We start from the raw sequence: 19,874 nt of genomic DNA, 5'->3' as shown, positions 1-19,874 counted from the left end.
TGCACACGCTTTGATTGGATCGTGTCTAGCGCTCTGTACCGTCTCTTTTGGGTGCGAAGATGAAAGTGTATGTGCGTGCGCTCAGAGCTTTGAGCGTTGCTGCTCCTCCGCCTGGGAGGGCTGGGCGAGGAGGACGCCGACCTGGAAGTCGCGCAGGTGGGCGAGGCCTCTGCGCACCGCTCCGCGCACCGTCATGCCGCCGCCGTGCTCGGGGGCGCGCGGCGAGACGTAGAGCCGGTTGAGCGGCGTGCCCTTCAGTGGCGGTGCTTGCTCGTCTGCCTTGGTTGTGGCGGACTCTGCCGCGCCGCCTGGGAGGAGGAGGCCGGCGCGTGCGCGTTGCTGTTGTGCGGGTGAGGCCTGCCAGTCGCCTGGCAGGACGAGAGGGAAGACAAAGCTGTCCTCGCGCTCGTCAGTGTCGATGCCCTCGCTGCTCTGTTCCGCCAGCACGCGGTTCTCGTCGATCTCTTTGCGGATGTCGAGCATGGCGCCGAGCTTAGGAAACGCGCGCGGCTCCACGGCCGTCACCTCAGGGAAGGACGAGTCTGGGTCGCTTCCCAGAGCGCGCAGCTTCGACAACGGCGGGTTGGTGTCCGACACCCACGATGTAAGAGGCGCGGTGCTGGACGGCACGTCCTTGCGGTCCCACGAGTAGTTGCGACCCTTGAGCCCGCGACTCTCCTCCTCGATCGGCGTCACGCGGAACTCGGCATCCGCAGACACCCGGTCCGTCGCCTGACTCGGGTCAAAGATGAGTGGGATGATGGGCACGCGTCCGTCCGGTGTAGCCGCTCGCAGAGCAGTCTCGAGGTCGGCCAGGATCTGCGCGAGTAGTATCAGTGCAGAGTCAGTACAGCTGGTACTCAATGTGATTCGAGGTCCGAGCAAGGAAGGTCAGCTGAACTTACATAGAACTGTGGCGGGAAAAGCGAGATTTGGTCGGTGATGCCGGCGTACATGATCTCGCGCGGAGTCTGCAGACGCAGCGACAGCGTCTCTGCGCCGTCGGCTGAGATCTGCAGCGACGTATCGTCTCCGAACACATCCGGCGTGTCGAGCACTGTGACGAAAAAATGAGCATCGAAGCGTTTGGCGGGGCGGACCACGCTGCGCGGAGTGATCCAGTTGGAATGGTGGGCCATGGGGGCGAGTTCGGGGAGCGCCGCATCCCCTGCTCCGAGCTTGCCGGTCAAGCCGAGCTTGCTCGACACTCTGCGCAGGAAAGGGGCAAAGTCGACGGCATTATGATGGACGTCGTTGCGGGCATGCGACCATTCCTCGGCCGACATGCCTGCTTCTTGGTGCCCGACGGCACGGCTGGTGGGCAGGCCAGAGGCGCTCGGTGTTGCCGACGGCAGGAGTAGCAGGCCGGTCTCTTCGAATGTCTCACGCAAGGCGCAGAGCTTGAGCGCCTGCATGTATCTCTCCTTGTCTGCGTCTGCGCCCGTGCCAGGCGTTGTCGATTGCAACGCAGCCTCGACCTCGGCTTCATCCACAAGGTCGAGTGCGCCTCCCGGGAAGACGACGGCGGAGCGGAAGCTGGAGCCGTCTCGAGCGGACCTCTGCACCATGAGCGTGTCGTACTGCAGCCCGCCATTGGGCTCCCGGGTGGATCGTGGGCAGAGAACAATGAGCGTGGCCGAGGGCAGCGGCGTCATGGGCTCGCCCTTGGTGCCAGTCTTGTGATCCGACGGGCGCTGTTGGCCGCGCGGTTTGGACGGTTTCCATTCCTGAGCAGAGCTTTGAGACGCCATTTCGAGACGAGAAGTGTGACTATACGACAGGAAGCGGTGGCTGGAAAGTTGTCCACGGGGCGTGAGAACGTGACTTCTCAGCGTGCTGGTGGTCTTGAGAGATTGGAGGCGAAGGAGGTTCGGGAATACCGCTTGGGGTGGGCTGGCAACTGTACGGAGCAGGGCGAAGACCGGCTTCAGTAGCATGTTATGGATAAGAAGAGGGAGGAAGAGATCAAGCTCGTCGGCACATCCGAACGAATGTGGCTCTGTTGCAGCGTCGGGGGCCTTGGCAGAGTCACTACCAGCTTCAGGCGACCTTTGTGTGGGGAAAACCCTCAGAGCGAAGCGCGTTCCGCCCGCCCGCATTTTGAACGTCGGCAAATCCGGAGCTCCGGTTAAGGCGCCTGCACTCCACACTCGCCTGCCCCCCGAAATTGCGACTCGCGGCGCAAGGTTAGCCGGTAGGCCGATCCGCCCTCCTGTCAAACTGGGCCCACCCACGCTTCGTGTGAAATGCTGCCAGATCCGAGCAACGACGCCATGCGGCGCATCGCAGTGACAGCTTCAGAAGGTCCGATCCGGTGGATGCGGCTGCGTTCTAATCAATCCGTCTGACCACAATAGCCAGAATCGAGCTCGAAAGCTTCAGACGCTACACTTTCCTGTATCATCATGTCGGAATGGTCGCATTCGCTAGGCTACTCTGCCGCAGATATTTTTCCGGATACCGATAGCGAGGGGGAAGGAGAAGGTGGTCTTTCGACTGCCGCGGATGGACGGGTGAGAAGCATCTCTGATGAGGAGATCATCTGATGCTCGACGCCGACGCTGACACGAAACAAATCCAGGTTTCCGCTCCTACAGTCGCCGATGACGAGGAGAAGGTCGACTTCATCGAGACGCCATTGTGAGCTTTGTCGGCGATGGGTAGGGTATAGCCCAGGATGACTTTGAATGAACTGACCAATAGGCAAATGTGACAATGCCAGCACCATTGCTGCTCGCAATGCGCTGTTCAGAAAAGCGAGGCAGGGAGCTTTTCCTGTTCATGAGACAGCACAGCCTATATCAAGCCATGACAAGGGCAAGAGCCGGGCTCTTGATGCGGTAGAAGTGCATCATAGCCATGCCTCAGAGCTCACACGAGCGAGTGACGTTCAAGCTCCGGCGCATCGGCTCGGCTGCCGCCAAGAGCCCATCGAGGTCATCGTAGTTTCTTCGGACAGCGAGCCTGAAGAGGAACTTCCTCGCGGCTCACGGGCACGGCATGCTGGAGCAAACGAAGCGGAGCCGGAACACTCAGGTGCAGAGCATGGCTCAGAAGCAGAGCTGGGCAGCGAGAGTATACTAGACCAGCTGTTCGAGGAAAACTACGAGTTCTACGACCGGCTCGACCGCGAAGTCCCGAGGGGACCGGCAAAGTCCCCTGCATGCTCGTCAGCACACATGGACACGCTTATGACTGATGGAAGCACAACATACGACACTTTGTCTTGGGCCCCGACCGAGCCGGCATACTACCATACACCATCCGGCTACCCAGCTTGCGATCCTGTGCCGCTCCACTATCCGTGTCCGCACACCTCAGAGGGATATGCGTACCAGTACGCGCCTGTACAATGGCAACAGCCACCTGTGCAGCCGACGAACCACCATAATGGATACGGCTGCGTGGAGCCTCAGACTGTTGGCTACTACTACGAGCCTCATCTGCACAATCACCGGTACGGCCCTTCGCCAATGGCAGGTCAGACCCCTTGGCAGCCCGAGGTGTGTCGCCCGCAGTCTATGCAGACGCCTAGCCAGATGCAGCATGGCATGCACTCATCCCACTCTCCCGACGCACACGCGAGGACTCATCAACGCAAAACTCCCCGGCAGATTCAAGAAGACAAGGCCAAAGCGGACAGTAAGTCTACGTGTTCCTGCATGTCAGGATGGCATGCTCAGCTGACGGCAGATTGCTTTCTCGTGTCATAGTTGTTCTGAAAGCGCTTCGAGGCTCGAGCCGGCGTGCGCGGACCCACAGTCACGGTAAGCTTCCAGCCTCATCCAGCAGCTCCTGCGCGTCCTTGCTCATTGACCTCAATTTGTCGCCACGGTTCAGATCCAGATCGAGCCTCGTCCAGCCGCCACGAAGAAGGCGAGGAATGGTCTACATTGCAAGCGACTCGCACACGGCCGGACGGTACGCTATCGCTGACAGCGGCGATGCGCCGGCCAATCCCGCCCACACGCCTCGCGCCGAGCAGCCGTGGAGGCAGCCGTCTAGCGTTGCCGCTCTACCGCACGGTGGGCAGCTCGGCAGAAGAGCGCCGGCGTGCCGAGAACCTGCTGGACAGGCCACCCTCAATCGCACAGACAGGACGGAAACGAAAGGAGCCCGGGGCCTCCCCAGTGGCAGTAGCGCCCAGAACCAAGCGGCTCTTCCAGCCCGCGCCGCTGCCGCCCAGCACCTCTTCGCGCGCGTCGAAGGATCGAGATCGACGCTGAAACTTGCGACCAATCTTGCGACAATTCCGTAACGACTCAAGCGACAACACCTCTCTCAGCAGGGCAAAGACTATCTGGGTGAAAGCGACAATGCTGAAATGATTGTTTGATGCAAATGCAGATGGAACAATGAAGGCCGAAGGCAGAGCGAACAGCCTCGTGGCACGCGAGGGGGATGATAGTGAACGACGAGACGATTAAGCAAAAACAGCGACGGCGGCGGCGGCAAGAGCGAGACCAGAGCCGACCATGGCCATGGTGTCGGGGCGGAAGGAGGAAGCGCCGCTCTTCTGGTTGGAGGAAGAGGTAGAGGTCTGGGTGGAGTTGGTCTTGGGTGCCGAGGCGGTGCCGGAGCTCGAGTTGGGGGAGCTGCTGGTACTGTTGCTGGAGCCCGAGCCCGAGGACGAGCCAGAGCCCGAGCTGGACCCAGAGCCGGACGAGGAGCCGGTGGTGGCGGAGGAGCCGCTGGCGGCGGCAGAGGCGTTGTCGTTGAGGCACGAGGTGTCGGTGCCGGCAAGGACACTGACGGAGCCACTGTAGTTCTTTTCACCGGTGTCATCCGAGATGGCGAAGGTGACCTCGGTGCCGGCGGCGACGTTGGGGACCCACTTGATGCTGTCGGTGCTGGCATCCTGGGCGGCAAAGCTGACGAGCGGGGCAGCCGAGATCTGCTTGCCGGGGAGGATGGTGACATAGGCTGATATTGGAACCAGACGAGGATGATGGGAAAGGTCAGTACAAAGTAGATGGTAGCGAGGAAGAGATGTATGCTGAACTTACCCTTGCCCTGGGCGCCCTGCCAGGTGAGCAGGACGGGCTGGCACTGGGTGAGCGAAGCCGGGGTGCTGATGGTGGGACCAGCGGCCGAGACGACGGCGGCACCAGCCAGAAGGGTGGCGAGGAGGACAGAGGCGTTGGTCATCATGATGTCGAGGAGTCTGTTGGAGGAGGAGGTGGTGGTGGAAAGGAAGGAGGGCCGAACGAAACAACACCGTCACACAAAGGTCAGAAGCTTGTTGCCGGACACTTTTATCGCAAGCGCAGGCTCAAACGGAGGCAGGGGGCGAGTGTGCGAGGATGCGCGGGAATTGTGGGCTCAGGGGTCGCTCGGCGGTGGGCGTGTTCGGCTGGCTACATTGACATCGAGGGGCGCTCGGTCTGATGAGGTGCTGCCGGCGCGAGCGGTTTTCAGCTTCATAAGCAAGAAGCGACGGCTGCGAGGTGGGTTTGGCCAGGCTCTGCATCGGCATTGTTCGAAATAGCCACACAGGCGCTCAGTGTTGGATGCCGGTGGGGATGATGCCGAGACGACAATGGCGAGCGAGGGGAATGCATTGTTGGATCGAGAAACTTTTGGTCAGGCGAGGGTGCATGCGCGAAGAATACCGAGGATGGCGAGGCATTAGAGGAGTCGGATGGCGTAGACAGCTGTCGATGGAGATCCGAGCGGGCGGCATGTCCTGCAGAAACTTCCTGACAACCTCCCATCGGCACTGCATGATCATCACGTCTGTCACACCGAGACTCGACAAAAAAACGCCGGAGGCCATTGAAGAGGCAAGCCAAGCTTGCCTCACGTGTTGGACAAGGCCTGCGCGTCGTTGAGCTGGTCGGCCGAGAGACCAACACCAAATTACGCGCCCCAAGTGTTGGTCTCACTGCGCTCATCACGACTTGCCTCCTTTCCCCTCCGCCGTCTCCATCACTCGCGCTTCGCGCTTGCACAGCATCACGGCGGTCATTGAGTCACCCACACTGTCTCCTCTCCCTGGCTGCTCGTGCTTGCGCTCGGTCGGCCCCCCTCTCGGCGGACCCAGAGCCACTCGAGCTCAAGGACCTCACTTGTCTTTGGCTGCAATCCTTGTGCTCTCGCACGAGTGCCCCTGTGTGTTGGTCCAAAAGGCAGATGAGCTTGAATTTGATGCCAAGAACGTTGCATGCAGCAGGTTAGCCGCGACGCTGCCACGACACATCACGCTTGTGTGGTTCCGGATAACTTAGCACGCTCTCTCTGTCATGCATGCACTGCGATGCTTCTCGGGATTTTCGTGCTCGGGTCCCGACCCAAGATAGCAGCGGCCGCTAAAATCAATGCACAGCCCTTCTGCTACTCTGATGATGAGTGCCAACGGCCGGGCGGCACACCGCCCGTTGGCGACATTTGCCGTGTCTTGCCCATGCAAGCCGCCGCTCCGTGTCCTTTCATTTGCAAGCACCGCTGAGTCCCCCACACGCCCACCGTCGGGTCCAGCTGCATCTGCTGCCTCTCTTATAATAGTCGCTCCACCGCATACCTTTGCCTCGGTCTGGCGTTGAGAAACGCCTTTGAGCAACGGCCACCATCTGCGACCTCTTTCCGGTTGGCACGTTGCGGAACCTCCGACAGCCTGCACGTCGTCGTTGATCTTGGAGTCGTCTAGAGCTCGAAAGGCGTGGCTTCGCTGACAGTCATGTCGAATTTTCATCGGCCCTTCCGTGCGCAGCAGCAAGCCGATGCACCTCCTGAAACGGCAGTCCACGACGAGCCCGAGGTCATCGATCCCAACCTCTACGGCCCCTTCGGCCATCGATATCACGACAGCGCTGTCGACGTCCCGCATCACGCTGATCCGAGCCACGCCGCGCATCCCTCGGCTACATCCTGGCACGATGTAGAGACTTCGGAGCAGCACCGACATCACACCATCGGTGCCCACGCACAGCCGGTGGACCCGCAGCTGCAGACCGCCATCCCGCTTGGGGACCTTTCCCGAAAGCACTCTGCGACGCAGTCCATCTCGGCCGCGAGTCAGCGAGGCTTTGTTACGCATGCAGCACCCATGGCCGTCGAGTACACGCAGGACAGCAGATTTACGGTGCGCTCCAGCTTCGAGAAAGCGCCAATCGGCGCAGGCTCGCGTGCCTCGCACTCGCATCTGCGCCGCAGGTCCAAAGGTTTTGGAACGCACCACTCTCGCGCCGGAAGTTTGTTCGATCTGGTGCACGGCAAGGAGAGGAGCAAGATGTCTGATAAGCCGCACATCGAAGTGCATGGCGAAGACGTGCCTATCACAGTGCGCCACCTCATCAAGCGGCCCATCATCCGCCAGTGGCTTCACGGCAACAAGCTTTACCGCGAAAGGGACGAGCGCAAACCTTCGCAGTTTGAGCTCGTCTTCGACCTCATCTTTGTCGCCGTCGTCAATGGCCTCGGTCACGCCACCGCCGAAAGCAGCTCGGCGATCAACGTGCTCAAGTTCGCGCTCTCCTTCTGGCCGTGCTTCTCGCTATGGACCGACGTGAGGCTCTTCCTCAACACCAGCGGAACGGACGACATGCTCGAGAGGCTGCTCATGCTGGGCTGGATGATCTTGCTCGGAGGATATTGTGCCAACGTGTCGGGAGTAGAGCTGATCAAGGCCACGCCCGAGCTGCTGGCACAGCTGCATAGCGAGGAGGCGACGGGCGAGGCACCTTCACAGATGAATGCGCACGGTATCGTTCAAGAGCTCGAGTCCATCTTCCGCCGTGCAGCCTCGGCAGAGTCCGCAGGGGCGGAAGAGGTGAAGCTCGCAGTGCCCGCGTTCGGCGGCTACTGGTTTACTGAAGGGTACAACCGTGCTATTCACGCCGCGATCGGTTTCTTCCTCGTGTCCAAGCTCTGGAGACTGGGCATCTACATCTACTACGGCTTCCGTCTGCCCAAGTTTCGAAAGGCGCTGTGGCTCAATGCGCTGGCCATGACTGTCATCGCAGCGATCTACATTCCGATCACGCTTACCGACAGTCCGCTGCTGATTCTGATCCTGATGGGTGCCGGCATCGGCGTCGAGCTTGCTCGAGCCTATGTGGTGGCTGCGGCTATCAAGCTGTTCCACAAACGCTCCAAACGCACGGGCAACCACATGTTTATTCCTGCCCAATCGCACGAGCACTCGATCGAACGCTATGTGCTTTTTGTCATCCTCATCGTCGGCGAGTCGATCATCAGCAGCAACTTTGTCGCTCGTCCAGGCAGCTTCGGTCTCAATCACGAGTTCGGTCGCATGGCACTCGGCATCACCATCAGCGTGCTGGTCATCTGGATCTACTACGACGCCGACGGCAGCCGTGTCTATCAGCATGCGCTCCGCCGCAACTCATTCACCAGCATCACCTTTGGCCACATCCACTACCCTCTCACTGCCTCGCTCATCCTCATGGCCGCCTCGCTCTCGGCGCTCATCTCCAACACAAAGATCAAGGGCGGCTACGTGTGGTACTTTGGCGGCTCCATCTCGTGCGTCATGTTGTGCCTCGGTCTCATCGGCATGATGCATCGCAATCTCGACGTGTACGGATCGACGCTGGTGCCGCGCTGGGCGCGCATCACCGTACGATTCCTTGCCGCCATCGAGTTTGGCCTGCTCCCGCTCAAGTCCGACTGGAAGTCGCTCAATCTGCTTGGCACCGTCGCGGCAAGCCTCGCAGCGATTGTACTCTTTGAGACGCTCGGCAAAGTCGGTGCCGTCGGTCGTCGATTCGACGCGGACAAGAGTCAGGAGCTGTACGCCAACATGGATGCCACTGGCGAGAAGAAGCTCAAGCTCGACAAGAGAGCCAGCTGGCATCCCTTCGACGATCTCACTCCGGGAGAGCTCGGCGAAGAGGACGTCGGCATCGAGTCCGAGATCGGCCATCTTGAAGAGAAGGACCTCACTCATGGTCAGCGGTGGGCCTACGCCGCTTGAAGCTTCCCTCACCGTTTTCACTGTGTCTCATTCTTTCTCAGCACAATCTTTCCTTCTCGCATCTTTGGCACTTCGTCGGCTTCCGTTCGGTCTTTATTCGCATCGCCTCTCTGCAGAATCCGCTCCTCGTTTGCATGGCAATGATAGACTTTTGCATCTGCTGAGGCTCGTGCGAATCCGAGGCGAGGCCCGATGATCCCAGAGAGGCTACAGCGGGATGCGCAGTTGCAATGAGGATTCGGATTTTCTTTGCCGCGGACTGGCTGTCAGATTTTTGGGACAGGTCCAGACGAGTGGAGGGGGATTTGATCGCCGATTCCCGAGCCGCGGTCCCAATTTTTTCCGACTCAGGTAAGTTTTCAGAAGACTTGCCATGGATCCTCAACCGCTTTCCTCACCCTCGAACCACCTGTTTTGTCCAAAAGGAGTTCCGAATCTTTTGGGATGAGCATACGATCAGCTTCGTGTCGTGCGCTGCTTGAACAGGCGGCGTCGCCGTCATCTCGGACGTTTCATTCTGCATCTGCGTTACTCGCCAGCCGCGACGAAAGCAGTAGCGCCGCTAAAAGCAAGAAGATCAACCAGCGGCGCAAGGAGGACGAGGTTTCAGACACCCTACTCACTGCATCTCGCCTTGGAGGACAGGCTGCACGGATCGAAAAGGCTATCTCCGATCGCTTTTCGGGATGGAAGCCGACGCCGGGACCGAGCTCGCGGCGCAATGCGGGACGACCGCCACTCTCACCCGATGCAAGGAAGAGTCTGGCACGCGCCACTTCACCAAGCAACCTCGAGCATCTTCTGGGTGCACATTCGAATGCAGTGCTGTCCGAGTCGCTGACGGATGTAGACAGTGCAAGGCCAGGCGCCAAAATCTCGGCACGCGACTTTGTCATGCCACGCAGAGACCTCAGACCAGGCGACTTCGTCGAGATTCGACGCAAGGTCGCCACCATAGGAATCGTTCTACCCGTGCCGGAAGATGAAATGCCCATAGAGACGGATGCGGACGACAAGAGTAAAAAGGTCGGGCACAAGGACTTGTACGTGCTCGTCACTACGGGGTCCGTTGTGCTGTACAGGGATACAGATGTGATGTTCCAGATCCCCAACGTCATCGAGCCTGAGCTCGTGCAGGCTGCAGCCCCGACTAGCAGGAGATTCGTCGTCACCACCAACAGTCACGAGACGCCCGTGGACACCGATGGCAGCTACGAAGATCACTCGGCTGGCACAAGTGCAGATGCCGATCCGATTGATGGTGCCGCGCTGCAGGAAGAGCCGATCGACCAAACGCGCTTCGAGGCGCGCGCAGCAATCTGCACCAAGATGCGCATCCTCGAGCGCCAGAAGGAGCGAGAACTGCAGCGGTTGCTTCCAAGCTTCCAGTCGCTGTTCCTCGTGCCTGGTGCTTCGCAGCAGTCACGCGAGGTGGCGAAACTCAGGAACAAGAGGACGGACCTACGCACGGGAACGATCACCACTTACGAGGCGGCGAAACTCATGCAGGAGCTGTATGAAATGCGGGCTTCCAGAGCTCCGAACGGCAAGAAGAAGGTGGGTTCCCGGGAGCCCGCGCCGTTTACGGCAAGCACCGTGTACGCAGCGTACGCGTTGCTCATCGAGCAGCCATCGCATTTCCTGGCGGACGGACTGTCGCACCGCAAAAGTCAGCTGTTCAACTGCCGCAGCGAAGCCGAGCGTGCCAATCTGGCCACGATCTCCGGCTGGATTGCCGCTCCTGCAGGCTCGGAAGGCCAAGGCTTCATCGATTCCTTTTGCCGCAAGGCAAGCAAGGTCCGCCAATGGTCTGAATCGCAGCAGTACGATGCGTCCGGCGCTCCGAGGGTCATTGATACGCCCGAACCACTCAAGGACATAGAGTGGACTGCGGAGGACCGGGCGATCATCGAGTTCTTGCAAATCAGTCTGGGCTCGCGCCGCGAGCTGCAGGCCGACACTCACGGCAGCATCGCCAGCGAGATCATCAAGCGCGCCGGTGGACATTTCCGTCTGCTACCGCATCCCAACACCAAACAGCTGCTGGGACTCGACGAGGCCGCGCGAATGCTCCTGACCGACAGCGAGCAGCTGCTGGGCAGGGCGATCCTCGAGACGGTCGGCACGGATCTAGCGGGAGGGCCAGACCTGCAGCACGCGCTTGTGACGCGGTTCTTGACCGAGATCGGTGCGATGCCGCCGTGGCGGAACCCGACTCGACTCGATGCGACCTTCCGCAGCGCGATGATGAGCGATGATGGCGGCGAGCCCGAGCGCGATCCGACGGAGGCCGAACGAGCCCAGCCAACCGTGGTGGACAGCAAGAGCATCGCGAAGACATTCGGCGTGTCCACGGACGAGCAGGTGGAAGCGATCCGACACGATTTTGGCAGGGACCATCCGGTGTATGTCATCGACGACGAGACAGCGTTCGAGCTCGATGACGGCGTATCAGTCGAATCCGTTCCGGGAAGAGAGAAAGAGCAGGCATGGGTGCATGTGCACATTGCCGATCCAACGGCGTGGATGCAGCCGGGTGACAGCCTGGCCAAGCGTTCGGAACGCCGTTTCTCGACGCTCTACTTCCCCGAAGCACGCTGGGCGATGCTGCCCGACGACTTTGTCCGTAGCGGCGTTGGTCTTCGCTCCTCATCCTCCTCCGACTCAGGGGACCACTCGGAGGGTCAGCGCGTGATGACCTTCAGTGCGCTCGTCGACCTTTCCTCCGGTCTCGTACAAGACACCAAGGTCCGTCCGGCGTTCGTACACGATGTCCAGGCGATCACATACAAGCGCGCGAGCGAGTTGATTGCCGGCGCCCCGCCTGCGGCGTCCGAAGCGCGTCGTGCGGCGGATCTCTCGTTGCTGAGCCTGGTGGCGACGCGACTGAGCGAGAACCGCACGCGCAGCACGGCATTGTTTCCGCACAGGCCCACGTCGTCGGTAAGCGTGGCGCCGCTGCCGCTGCCGGACGTGCCAGCGTCGGCATCGGCATTGCAGAGGCCGTATTTCTTTGCCGGCTTCCCGCAGATCAGCCTGTCGTCGCGGGCATTGGATTCGCAGCAGGGCAAGAAGGACGAGGTGCCAGCGATGGCGAATTTCGTGGTGGCCGAATTCATGATTCTTGCCGGACGAGTCGCTGCGGCATACGGAGCTGAGCATGGGCTCGCGATGGCGTACAGGTATCAAAATGCACCGCAGACACGGTCGGTCATCGAGGAGCTGCTGGCGATGCGCACCAACATGCCGGATCTGAGCACGGTAGGTGCTCCTCCTGTATCGCCGATTGATGACAGCGGGCTCATCGCACACGGCTTGGTTCCGTATGACGACCTGATCCAGCGTGGAATCACGCTCGGCTCTGGTGGCTATTCGGTGCGATTTGGTCCGCACTTCTCGCTCGGAATCACGGCGGGTACAGATAGCCCGTACGCCCCACTGCCGCACATGCGAGATGCTCTCACAAACGGAGGTTACGTGCGCACGACTAGTCCGCTGCGTCGCTATCCGGACATTCTGGCGCACTGGCAGCTCAAGCACCACCTGGTGCATGGCAAGCCGCGCTTCGGCGAGCACGACATCGAACGCCTTCTGCCGCAGCTGGAGAGGCAAGAGATGAGCGGCAAACAGCTCATGCGCATCTCTGAGCGTTTCTGGCTTCACCTTTTGCTCCAACGCTCCATTTTGGGCACGGATGCTGGAGCAGGCCTCCTCAATCGTCCGTTGACGGCGGTCGTCGCACTGTCCGAGGTGCGAGTCAACATTCAAACTCTGACCGCGCGCGTGCGTGTGCACATCGAGGAACTCAACCTTCCCGCGGACCTCGAGTGGGAGACGGACGGACCGCTGCCTGAAAGCGGCAAGTCATACAAGGTCGAACCTGTCGCCGTCAGCATGGCTGGCATCCGCGCTGCTCTCCTTGTGCGCCGCGTATGAGACCGCTTCTCCTGATCTGTACTTCTTTCGCAACATAGAGACGTTCCCGTCGCAATTCCAGTATCCCAGCTGGACTTCTGATGTCCTCTGGGAATGGCCTCGCGTGCGCGTACGGCCAGTGGGAATGGTGTCCGAGACGGTTCCAGGGGCTGGCTGAACTTGGTGAGCATTAGGCGTGAGCTGAACGAAGGGAGGAATCACTGAGAGCGTGACCTTGGCGGGTATACTGAACGGAACAAGGAGTAAGGAGTAAGTGAGGGCGGTCGAGCCGAGTCTAGACGTCGAGCTATCAGTCGAGCAGAAATGCAAGGGTCAGCACAGAGTGCCACATCGGTGCCGTTGCGCAGGTCTGAACCGGACTCACATAGATGAGGAGAGGCTCGCCTGTTCCTTTGATCTCGGGGATGGTGCACTTGAGATCGAAAGCTTTGGCGAGGAGGACCTTGAAGATCTTTTGGACGTTGATGGCGTGGCTGGTGGAGCAGAAGATGAGAGGAGCCTTCATGGCTTTGGAGAAGCGCCTGGCCTGCTTTGTGATCTCGTCTTGCTCCTCGCGCGGAAGCGTGGCGTAGTGGTCGTATTTGGTACCAACGAGAAAGGGGATGGCGGTCTTGTTGAAGCCACGCGCCTGTCGGTACCACTCTTTGATCGAGTTGAGAGTGGACTTGCGTGTAAGGTCAAACATGAACAGGATGGCCACTGCGTCGTTGCTGTTGAGAGATGGTGCAACGCAATCAGCAGGGGTATTCAGGGAGGAAGGCAGTCTGGCAGAACGCACCATACGAGCGGAAGCATGTTGACGAACTCGCGCTGTCCGCCAAGATCCCAGATGGAGAAGGTGATCTCGGTATTACGGATCGAGATGGTCTTTTCCATAAAGTTGACGCCGAGCGTCTGAATGTAATCTTCGTTGAAGCTGCCTTCGACGTAGCGAACCATCAGACTTGTTTTGCCAATTTGTGAGTCGCCGACCATGCCGACCTTGAGAATGACACTACTTTGCGAGAAGGGCGGTAATTAGAATGCGACAACTGAATCGGCCCAAGGCCGGCGCAAGGCGAACGCAGTGACAGAACCTACCTCGACTTGTCGGAGTTGCCGCCGTTGCCAGCATCCTGGCTGCTAGAGGACGAAGCGGCCGACATCTTGTTGGATCCGAAGCGATCCGAACTGATCCTGCTTGTGGAATTCTGCAAAACGAGAACGCCTAGGATTCCGACTGATTGGCAGGGCGTCGAGATCGAGAGCGCCCCCGCCTTTCCGGACGCTTTGCTGCGAAGCGTTCAGGTTGTTGGAGCGGCACAGGCAGCGGTGTCTTGAAGAAAGGGATGAACGAAGAGTTGCGGAAAGACGTCTTGGCGCCAGCGAAGATGACGCCTTGATCGGTCCTTGCCCCGCCGGGTTGCGCAGCATGAGCGTTAGCGCTTGGGCCCGAGACCAACACTTTTTGCTGCGGTGGGCGCGTGTGTGGGTTGCGCGCGTCCGTCACACTCGAGCCTCTCAGCCTGAGCCGGTGCTGCACGTCCAGGCCCTTTCATGCTTGCCTGCAGAACACGCCCCGAGAAATCACAATTCCGCGCTCATCACCGATACAGCTACATCAAAGACTGGACTGCCCGATCGAAGTCACGTCGATGGTCCCGACTGGCTCAGAATCACTCCACCGTTGAGATTCTTCCTTTCCCATCGACCATCGCCCCGTACACTCGAGACAGTCACCGTCCCGCCCCGCCCAAAAGACAGAGCAAGGCACTCAGCGAGCACATCTGCATTTCCGCTCGCACAGCACAATCGATCACCGCCGCCCCGTGACTTCATTCGGCTTTCCAGCGTGGATCTCATTTCATCCAGACGCGCAATCTCGTCACAGCCACAGTTCAATAAGCACCTCTTCCGCTGACAAGAGACAACATGCCGGCCGACTACGATGCACTCTCGGACGGCAGCGAGCTTACGGGTGAAGACTCTGCCTCGGACCACCACCGCGAAGAGGACGACGACGAGGTCATGGCCTCCGCCCCGCGCACACCCTCCAAGAAGCGCCGTCGCATCGTCCGCGCAACAGAGGACGACGACGAGGATGAAGAGGAAGTCGCGGACGCCCTCGAGGATGATGCTGACCAGCTTGATGACGACGAGGAGGAGGAAGAAGACGAGGTGGAGGATGACAACGACGAGCTTGACGAAGACGACGAGGACTACGACGCGCCTTCTACCTCCCGGGCGCGGCCGTCGCGCACGTCCGGGCGACAATCGGCATCATCGTCTCGCGGAGCAGGCACACCCAAGAGGGCATCTCGAACGTCCACTCGCACTGCTGCCGTCGAGACACCACCTGCCAGCACGGGTGCGAAGAAGTCTCTGCGTGTCAAGCTCACCCGCACGCCGAACGCTGCATCCGTCCCTGCGCCCGAAGCCTCCTCCGTCCCTTCGAGCCGTCCGACGCGTGCAGCAGCAGCCGCTCCACCTTCGCGCCGCGCCATGGACTCGACCAAAGTCAAGTGGAAGCCGCGCGGCAAGGGCAAAGACTCGGACGTGGACGACGACTCGATTCGCACCCCCGATGAGGACGAACTCGATGACGAAGAGCCGGACGTCTCTCGCGCCGTCACTGCTGATCCGGACGACTCTGGATCTGATTCGGCTTCCGAGCCGGACGAGGCGACTGCTGCAGAGATGCAGGCAATCATCGGCAAGACGGCGCGCCAGCTCGCGCGCGAGGGCGGCGTCGAGTCCGAACACCTGGAGCTGCCCATGTTTGATCCGAACCGCAAAAAGAAGCTCACCGAGAACGAGATTGCTCTGCGCCGAAGCGAGACGGCGCGCAAGAGGAAGAACCAGGTGGAGAAGAAGCTCGAAGACGACAAGGTCGAGACGATCAACCGGCTGCTCAAGAAGCAGGTCGGCAGGAGTCGCAACAAGCTTCCGCGTGCGGGCAGTGCCGAGGACTCGGACGACGAGGCCGAACAAGCTCGTCGCCGCGGACGCGAAGAGATCTCGCGCAAGGCGCTCAAGGAGATGCCTGCTCCGTTCTTCAGGTACATCGACCGTGCCGACGGCAAGATCCTCGCGGTCCCATCGGGCCCACCGCTAGTGGAGGAGGTGTGGGGTCCGAACTATGTCCAGGTCAACCAGGCGCTTATTGAGGAGGTGGACGCTGACTCGATCGCGACGGCTACCTCGGCGAAAGCACGAGAGCTGGAGGAAAAGGCCAAGCAACGCTTCCAGCAGCAGCGCGAGCGCTGGGACGACGACCAGACGCTCGAACGCGTCTGGGGTCAAGAAGGGCTGTACGAGTACAAGCTGCGCGCTGCCTTGGGTCAGACGCGGCGCGAGTGGATCGGCAACCGACGCGCACCCACGCCTGAAAACGACGCGCAGTCCGAGGACAAAGACGAGGAGGTCGACCAAGATGCCGATGCCGCCGACGAAGACAACGAGGCTTCCGAGCAGCCAGATGAATCCGAGTCGAAATGAAGCGCTCTCTTTCGCATGCAATGGTCAATTTTCACTCACCTTGGACATCGTGATTGCTGTCCAGCTCTGGGCAGGGGTGTCTGCATACGACGATCGGAGGTTCCTCTGAGAAAGTTTTCGGTAGTCAAGTTGACGAGTCCTACCGAAAGATGGCCGATTGCTTTCTTGATGCCGCAAAAAGCCTGATCAAATACATACGCGGTCCGAGAACGATGAGGCGGGCTGCTTCCGAGCAGGTCTTTGTGCCAATCGATCAGTGAGTGGAGCTGGGCTGACGCTGTATAGATCGCCGTTTGGAGTCGACAACTTCACGTGATTGGCGTCAGGGTTGAGACAAGGGTCGTGTGCTTTGTCTGGTGTTCGTCGTGGATCGAAAGAGAGAATTCGTGAGGTGTTGGCATGGGAAAGCGCTCGTCGTTCGCCTGTTTGGCCACTTCGTCCCGCCGCACCGGAAGCACAGGTCGCTCCGGGCACTTGTATGCGAGGCGCGATTGCTCCTAGCGCCATCCACGGGAACGGCGACGAATGGTTGACGTCAAGGCAGGCTCAAGGTGCTTTGACGAAGAGAGGTCAGAATGAATCCGAGCAATGCCGCAAGTCTACGACTGAACATCGGATTGTCCGCCCACTGCTAAGAACAATCTTCGAGCCATCGGTACTGCGCACCTCGTTGCGTCGCCTCACCGCAGCACGACCCACACACGACCACTCGCGCAAGCTTGAACAAGAGAAAAGACGTTGTTCGACATTGATACTGTGTGCGGAATGCTTGGATACTACTACAAAAAAGCCGTTGGACGGGGCCAGGCATCTACTCCACGAGGTGCGTGAACGAGGAGGGATGAAGCCGACTGGATGCGGAAGACGATGATGCGAGTTTGCGATGGTGGTACATGGATAGATAGTCAGATGAGAGGCAGGACGAGTTGAGGTGCTGCAGTAGAGATGGTTGCGATCGGCGAGTTGCGCGATCAGAGAGATTGGAGGAGGTGGCATGGCGAAGTGTGCCAGCAGGGTTGGAATGGCAAGACCGGCGCAGAGCCAGGACCATCCATTGCCGCGATGCACGACCAAGGAGGAGAATAGAGGAAGAGCGCAGGACGCGCCAACGGCTGGAGAGCAGTAGTCTTCGAGAAGGGACCAAGGACAAGGAAAACGGAGCCGGTCTCGACGGAGCCAGTAGGTATGGGTTTTCTTGCGTAGTCTTTGTGCGCGTTGCCGGGAACGGAGCGGAGCGGAGCTAGAGCAGATACGGGCCACGGTTCAGGATTCGGAAGCAAAGGCGGTATGCGGGCAAGCGCATGAGGAGCGGCTGCGTGCAGCAACAACGAAAGTAGCGATCATCAATGCCCGTCGCGCCTGGAAGTCGATGGGCGATCCGTTGCCACACGTAGCCGCTCCTCATGCACTTGCCGCAACCGCGTTCGAGACCTTCGGCGCCTTTGCCTTCCTGCTCTTCTTCTTGTCCGACTCGGCGCGGGGCGGCAGAGCCTCTTCCCAGACCTTCTCGTTGAGGCCCTTGACGTCGCGGGTGTGCGAGCGGGCAGGCTCCTGAGCAGCGCGCATGGTAGCCTCGAAGGCCTCGGCACCCAGGATCTTGCGGAGCTCGATCTCGTTCTTCTTCATCCAGAAGACGGGAGGGAGGGTGCGCATCATCTTCTCGCTGGCGGCAAACACGGCGCGGTGACGCATTGCCGGGGCCTCTGGGTCGTCGCGGAGGTCAGACTGCTTGGTGTTGGGCTGCATGGCGTCCTTGCGGTTGTACTCGAGGCGGGCCATGCCGGGCGACAGACATTGCACGAGGTAGAAGATGTTCTCCAATGGCTCGGGCGTGTCGAGGATGACGTTGGGGTCTCGGTCGCTGTTGTCGCCGTCGCCGTCGACGCGCACCTTCCAGATGAACTCGTTGTCGAGCTTGTACGACGGGGCGTTCTCCTTGCGGCGGCGGAGCGTCTTGCGCTGCTTGCCGTCGTCGTTCTCCTCGGTCTTCTCCTCGTCCGCGGAGCGGCTGGATCGGTGGAAGTCGATAAACTTCTTGGGGATCCTGATGTACATGAAGCCGTCCTCGGTGAAGGCGCCGTGGGGAGCGTTGCGGCGGAGCACGTAGAGCTCGGTACGGGCCGAGTCGGTGCCCGCCCAGCCAGAGGTCTCGAGCTTCTGGCGCTGCTCGAGGATGAAGGGCCTAGCCTTCTCCCAGGACTCGCGAGTCCAGGGCTTGGAGACATGGTTGAGACGGACCATCTTCTTGGCCTCGTCCAAGACCGCATCAGAGCTGTCGAAGATCACGCCGCAGTCCTTGGGGCCCTGTCAAGTTGAAAGCCGGAGCATGTACAATTGTCAGTACGGGGAAATATTGTTGGAGGACGGAAGGCCGTGGAGATTGAGGGGATGAGGGGATGCTGGGTGGCGAGCACTACTTACTGCGTTGGTGAGGTCGACGGCCTGCTCCTGGTTCTTGTTCTGCTTCTTGCCCATTTTGGCGGGAGGAGATATGGAGAGGGGGTGGGTTGGGAGGGGGGGAGGGGGGTAGCCTTGCTAAAGACGCTTGGAGGTGGTGGATAACGTAGCCCGAGCGGCTACGAGGAGGTTTGCTTGGGGTGGGGAGCGAAAGCGAACGACTAGATACTAGAACGCTCGCAACCGGTCCAAAGGTAGTGAATAGGGGGCGGCCGTTGGTCAAATTGTACGGCGGCGGCAAGGAGTGCGCTGGTGGACGTGAGTGTCGACGAGGGCAAAGGAGGCAAACGCTGCGTCAGGTGGTGAGAGTGTGAGAGCTGGCTAAGTGGTTGTCTTGAGCGAGAGAGATCGACTCGAGAGATTGCAATATCGTTGTTTGTTCTGATGGAGAGGAGGGAAGGAGGGAGACGTCGAGGTCGGCCTTCTTTATAGGCTTCGCCTTCCGACGATGCCAGCTGCTCGAGGAGGCCGGACCACGGATGACTAGGAAAGGGTCGAGCAGCGGCGTGTGAGCGAGGCAGTTGAGCCCGCCGCACGGTCCCTCCGCTTTGCGTGGTTGCCTCGACAGCGGCGTAGCAGGGCAGGCCGAGTCGAGCGAGCAACTCGCTGTGGGGCCAGACGAGCGGTACTGCGAGTCGCGGGAGTCTAGGCGAATGGGCAGAGAAAGGCCTAGCAAATGACCGACATGCGTGGAGCACCTTGCGGACGAGCCGCGGTCAGACGAGCGGAGTGCATTCCGTACAGCAGGCGTGACAGTGCGGGGGAGCACAGTACTTGCACGCTTGTCGGAAGCCGCCGAAAGTGGGCTCGATTCGGGTGAGGCCGAAGCGAGACGCTCTGCAGCAGTGTGAGCTGTCAAGGTTGGGGAGAGCGGGGATTCTATGTGGGGACCAGCACCAGGCGAGTGTCGATTGACGAGTCTAGGGTGGAGAGCAAGCGCATAGTTGGGGGCATGAGAGCCTGGCGGGGTAGCCGAAGGAACCACCTCAGCTGGCCAGCCAGGGCAGGTGCGTAGGGCGCAATCGCTGAGAAGCCGGGGGGGGGGGGGGGGGGGGGGGGGGGGGGGGGG

General features: G+C 60.3%; 7 protein-coding genes across 7 annotated transcripts, besides 1 other annotated feature; 3 read left to right on the top strand and 4 right to left on the bottom strand.

Annotated features, from left to right (window-relative positions):
* Positions 1-81: 81 nt before the first annotated feature.
* Positions 82-2,099, bottom strand: PAN0_036c6302 (uncharacterized protein; the record flags this gene model as incomplete). The annotated part of the gene is made up of 2 exons (XM_014798249.1): positions 82-819; positions 906-2,099. The coding sequence occupies 2 exons, from the start codon at positions 2,097-2,099 to the stop codon at positions 82-84; spliced, it is 1,932 nt and encodes a 643-aa protein (XP_014653735.1).
* Positions 2,100-2,246: 147 nt separating this feature from the next.
* Positions 2,247-4,226, top strand: PAN0_036d6301 (uncharacterized protein; the record flags this gene model as incomplete). Its single annotated transcript, XM_014798248.1, has 6 exons — positions 2,247-2,304; positions 2,362-2,513; positions 2,582-2,640; positions 2,723-3,642; positions 3,714-3,746; positions 3,841-4,226. 6 exons carry the CDS (start codon positions 2,247-2,249, stop codon positions 4,224-4,226), a joined length of 1,608 nt encoding a protein of 535 aa, XP_014653734.1.
* A 197-nt stretch (positions 4,227-4,423) lies between these two features.
* PAN0_036c6300 (uncharacterized protein) lies at positions 4,424-5,151 on the bottom strand (the record flags this gene model as incomplete). The annotated part of the gene is made up of 2 exons (XM_014798247.1): positions 4,424-4,923; positions 5,007-5,151. 2 exons carry the CDS (start codon positions 5,149-5,151, stop codon positions 4,424-4,426), a joined length of 645 nt encoding a protein of 214 aa, XP_014653733.1.
* A 1,525-nt stretch (positions 5,152-6,676) lies between these two features.
* Positions 6,677-12,871, top strand: PAN0_036d6299 (RNB-domain-containing protein; the record flags this gene model as incomplete). Its single annotated transcript, XM_014798246.1, has 2 exons — positions 6,677-8,916; positions 9,475-12,871. The coding sequence occupies 2 exons, from the start codon at positions 6,677-6,679 to the stop codon at positions 12,869-12,871; spliced, it is 5,637 nt and encodes a 1,878-aa protein (XP_014653732.1).
* A 274-nt stretch (positions 12,872-13,145) lies between these two features.
* PAN0_036c6298 (septum-promoting GTP-binding protein 1) lies at positions 13,146-14,409 on the bottom strand (the record flags this gene model as incomplete). Its single annotated transcript, XM_014798245.1, has 5 exons — positions 13,146-13,157; positions 13,236-13,581; positions 13,650-13,865; positions 13,952-14,143; positions 14,363-14,409. 5 exons carry the CDS (start codon positions 14,407-14,409, stop codon positions 13,146-13,148), a joined length of 813 nt encoding a protein of 270 aa, XP_014653731.1.
* Positions 14,410-14,782: 373 nt separating this feature from the next.
* PAN0_036d6297 (uncharacterized protein) lies at positions 14,783-16,348 on the top strand (the record flags this gene model as incomplete). The annotated part of the gene is made up of 1 exon (XM_014798244.1): positions 14,783-16,348. One exon carries the CDS (start codon positions 14,783-14,785, stop codon positions 16,346-16,348), a length of 1,566 nt encoding a protein of 521 aa, XP_014653730.1.
* A 1,401-nt stretch (positions 16,349-17,749) lies between these two features.
* Positions 17,750-18,823, bottom strand: PAN0_036c6296 (uncharacterized protein; the record flags this gene model as incomplete). The annotated part of the gene is made up of 2 exons (XM_014798243.1): positions 17,750-18,652; positions 18,770-18,823. 2 exons carry the CDS (start codon positions 18,821-18,823, stop codon positions 17,750-17,752), a joined length of 957 nt encoding a protein of 318 aa, XP_014653729.1.
* Positions 18,824-19,100: 277 nt separating this feature from the next.
* Positions 19,101-19,795: a sequence feature (In-frame stop codon was detected at splice-junction site;~hypothetical protein).
* Positions 19,796-19,874: the final 79 nt, after the last annotated feature.

Source organism: Moesziomyces antarcticus (assembly GCF_000747765.1).
Source record: "Moesziomyces antarcticus DNA, scaffold: scaffold_v10036, strain JCM 10317, whole genome shotgun sequence".
Taxonomy (NCBI): Eukaryota; Fungi; Basidiomycota; class Ustilaginomycetes; order Ustilaginales; family Ustilaginaceae; genus Moesziomyces; species Moesziomyces antarcticus.
This window is presented reverse-complemented; position numbering and strand designations above follow the sequence as displayed.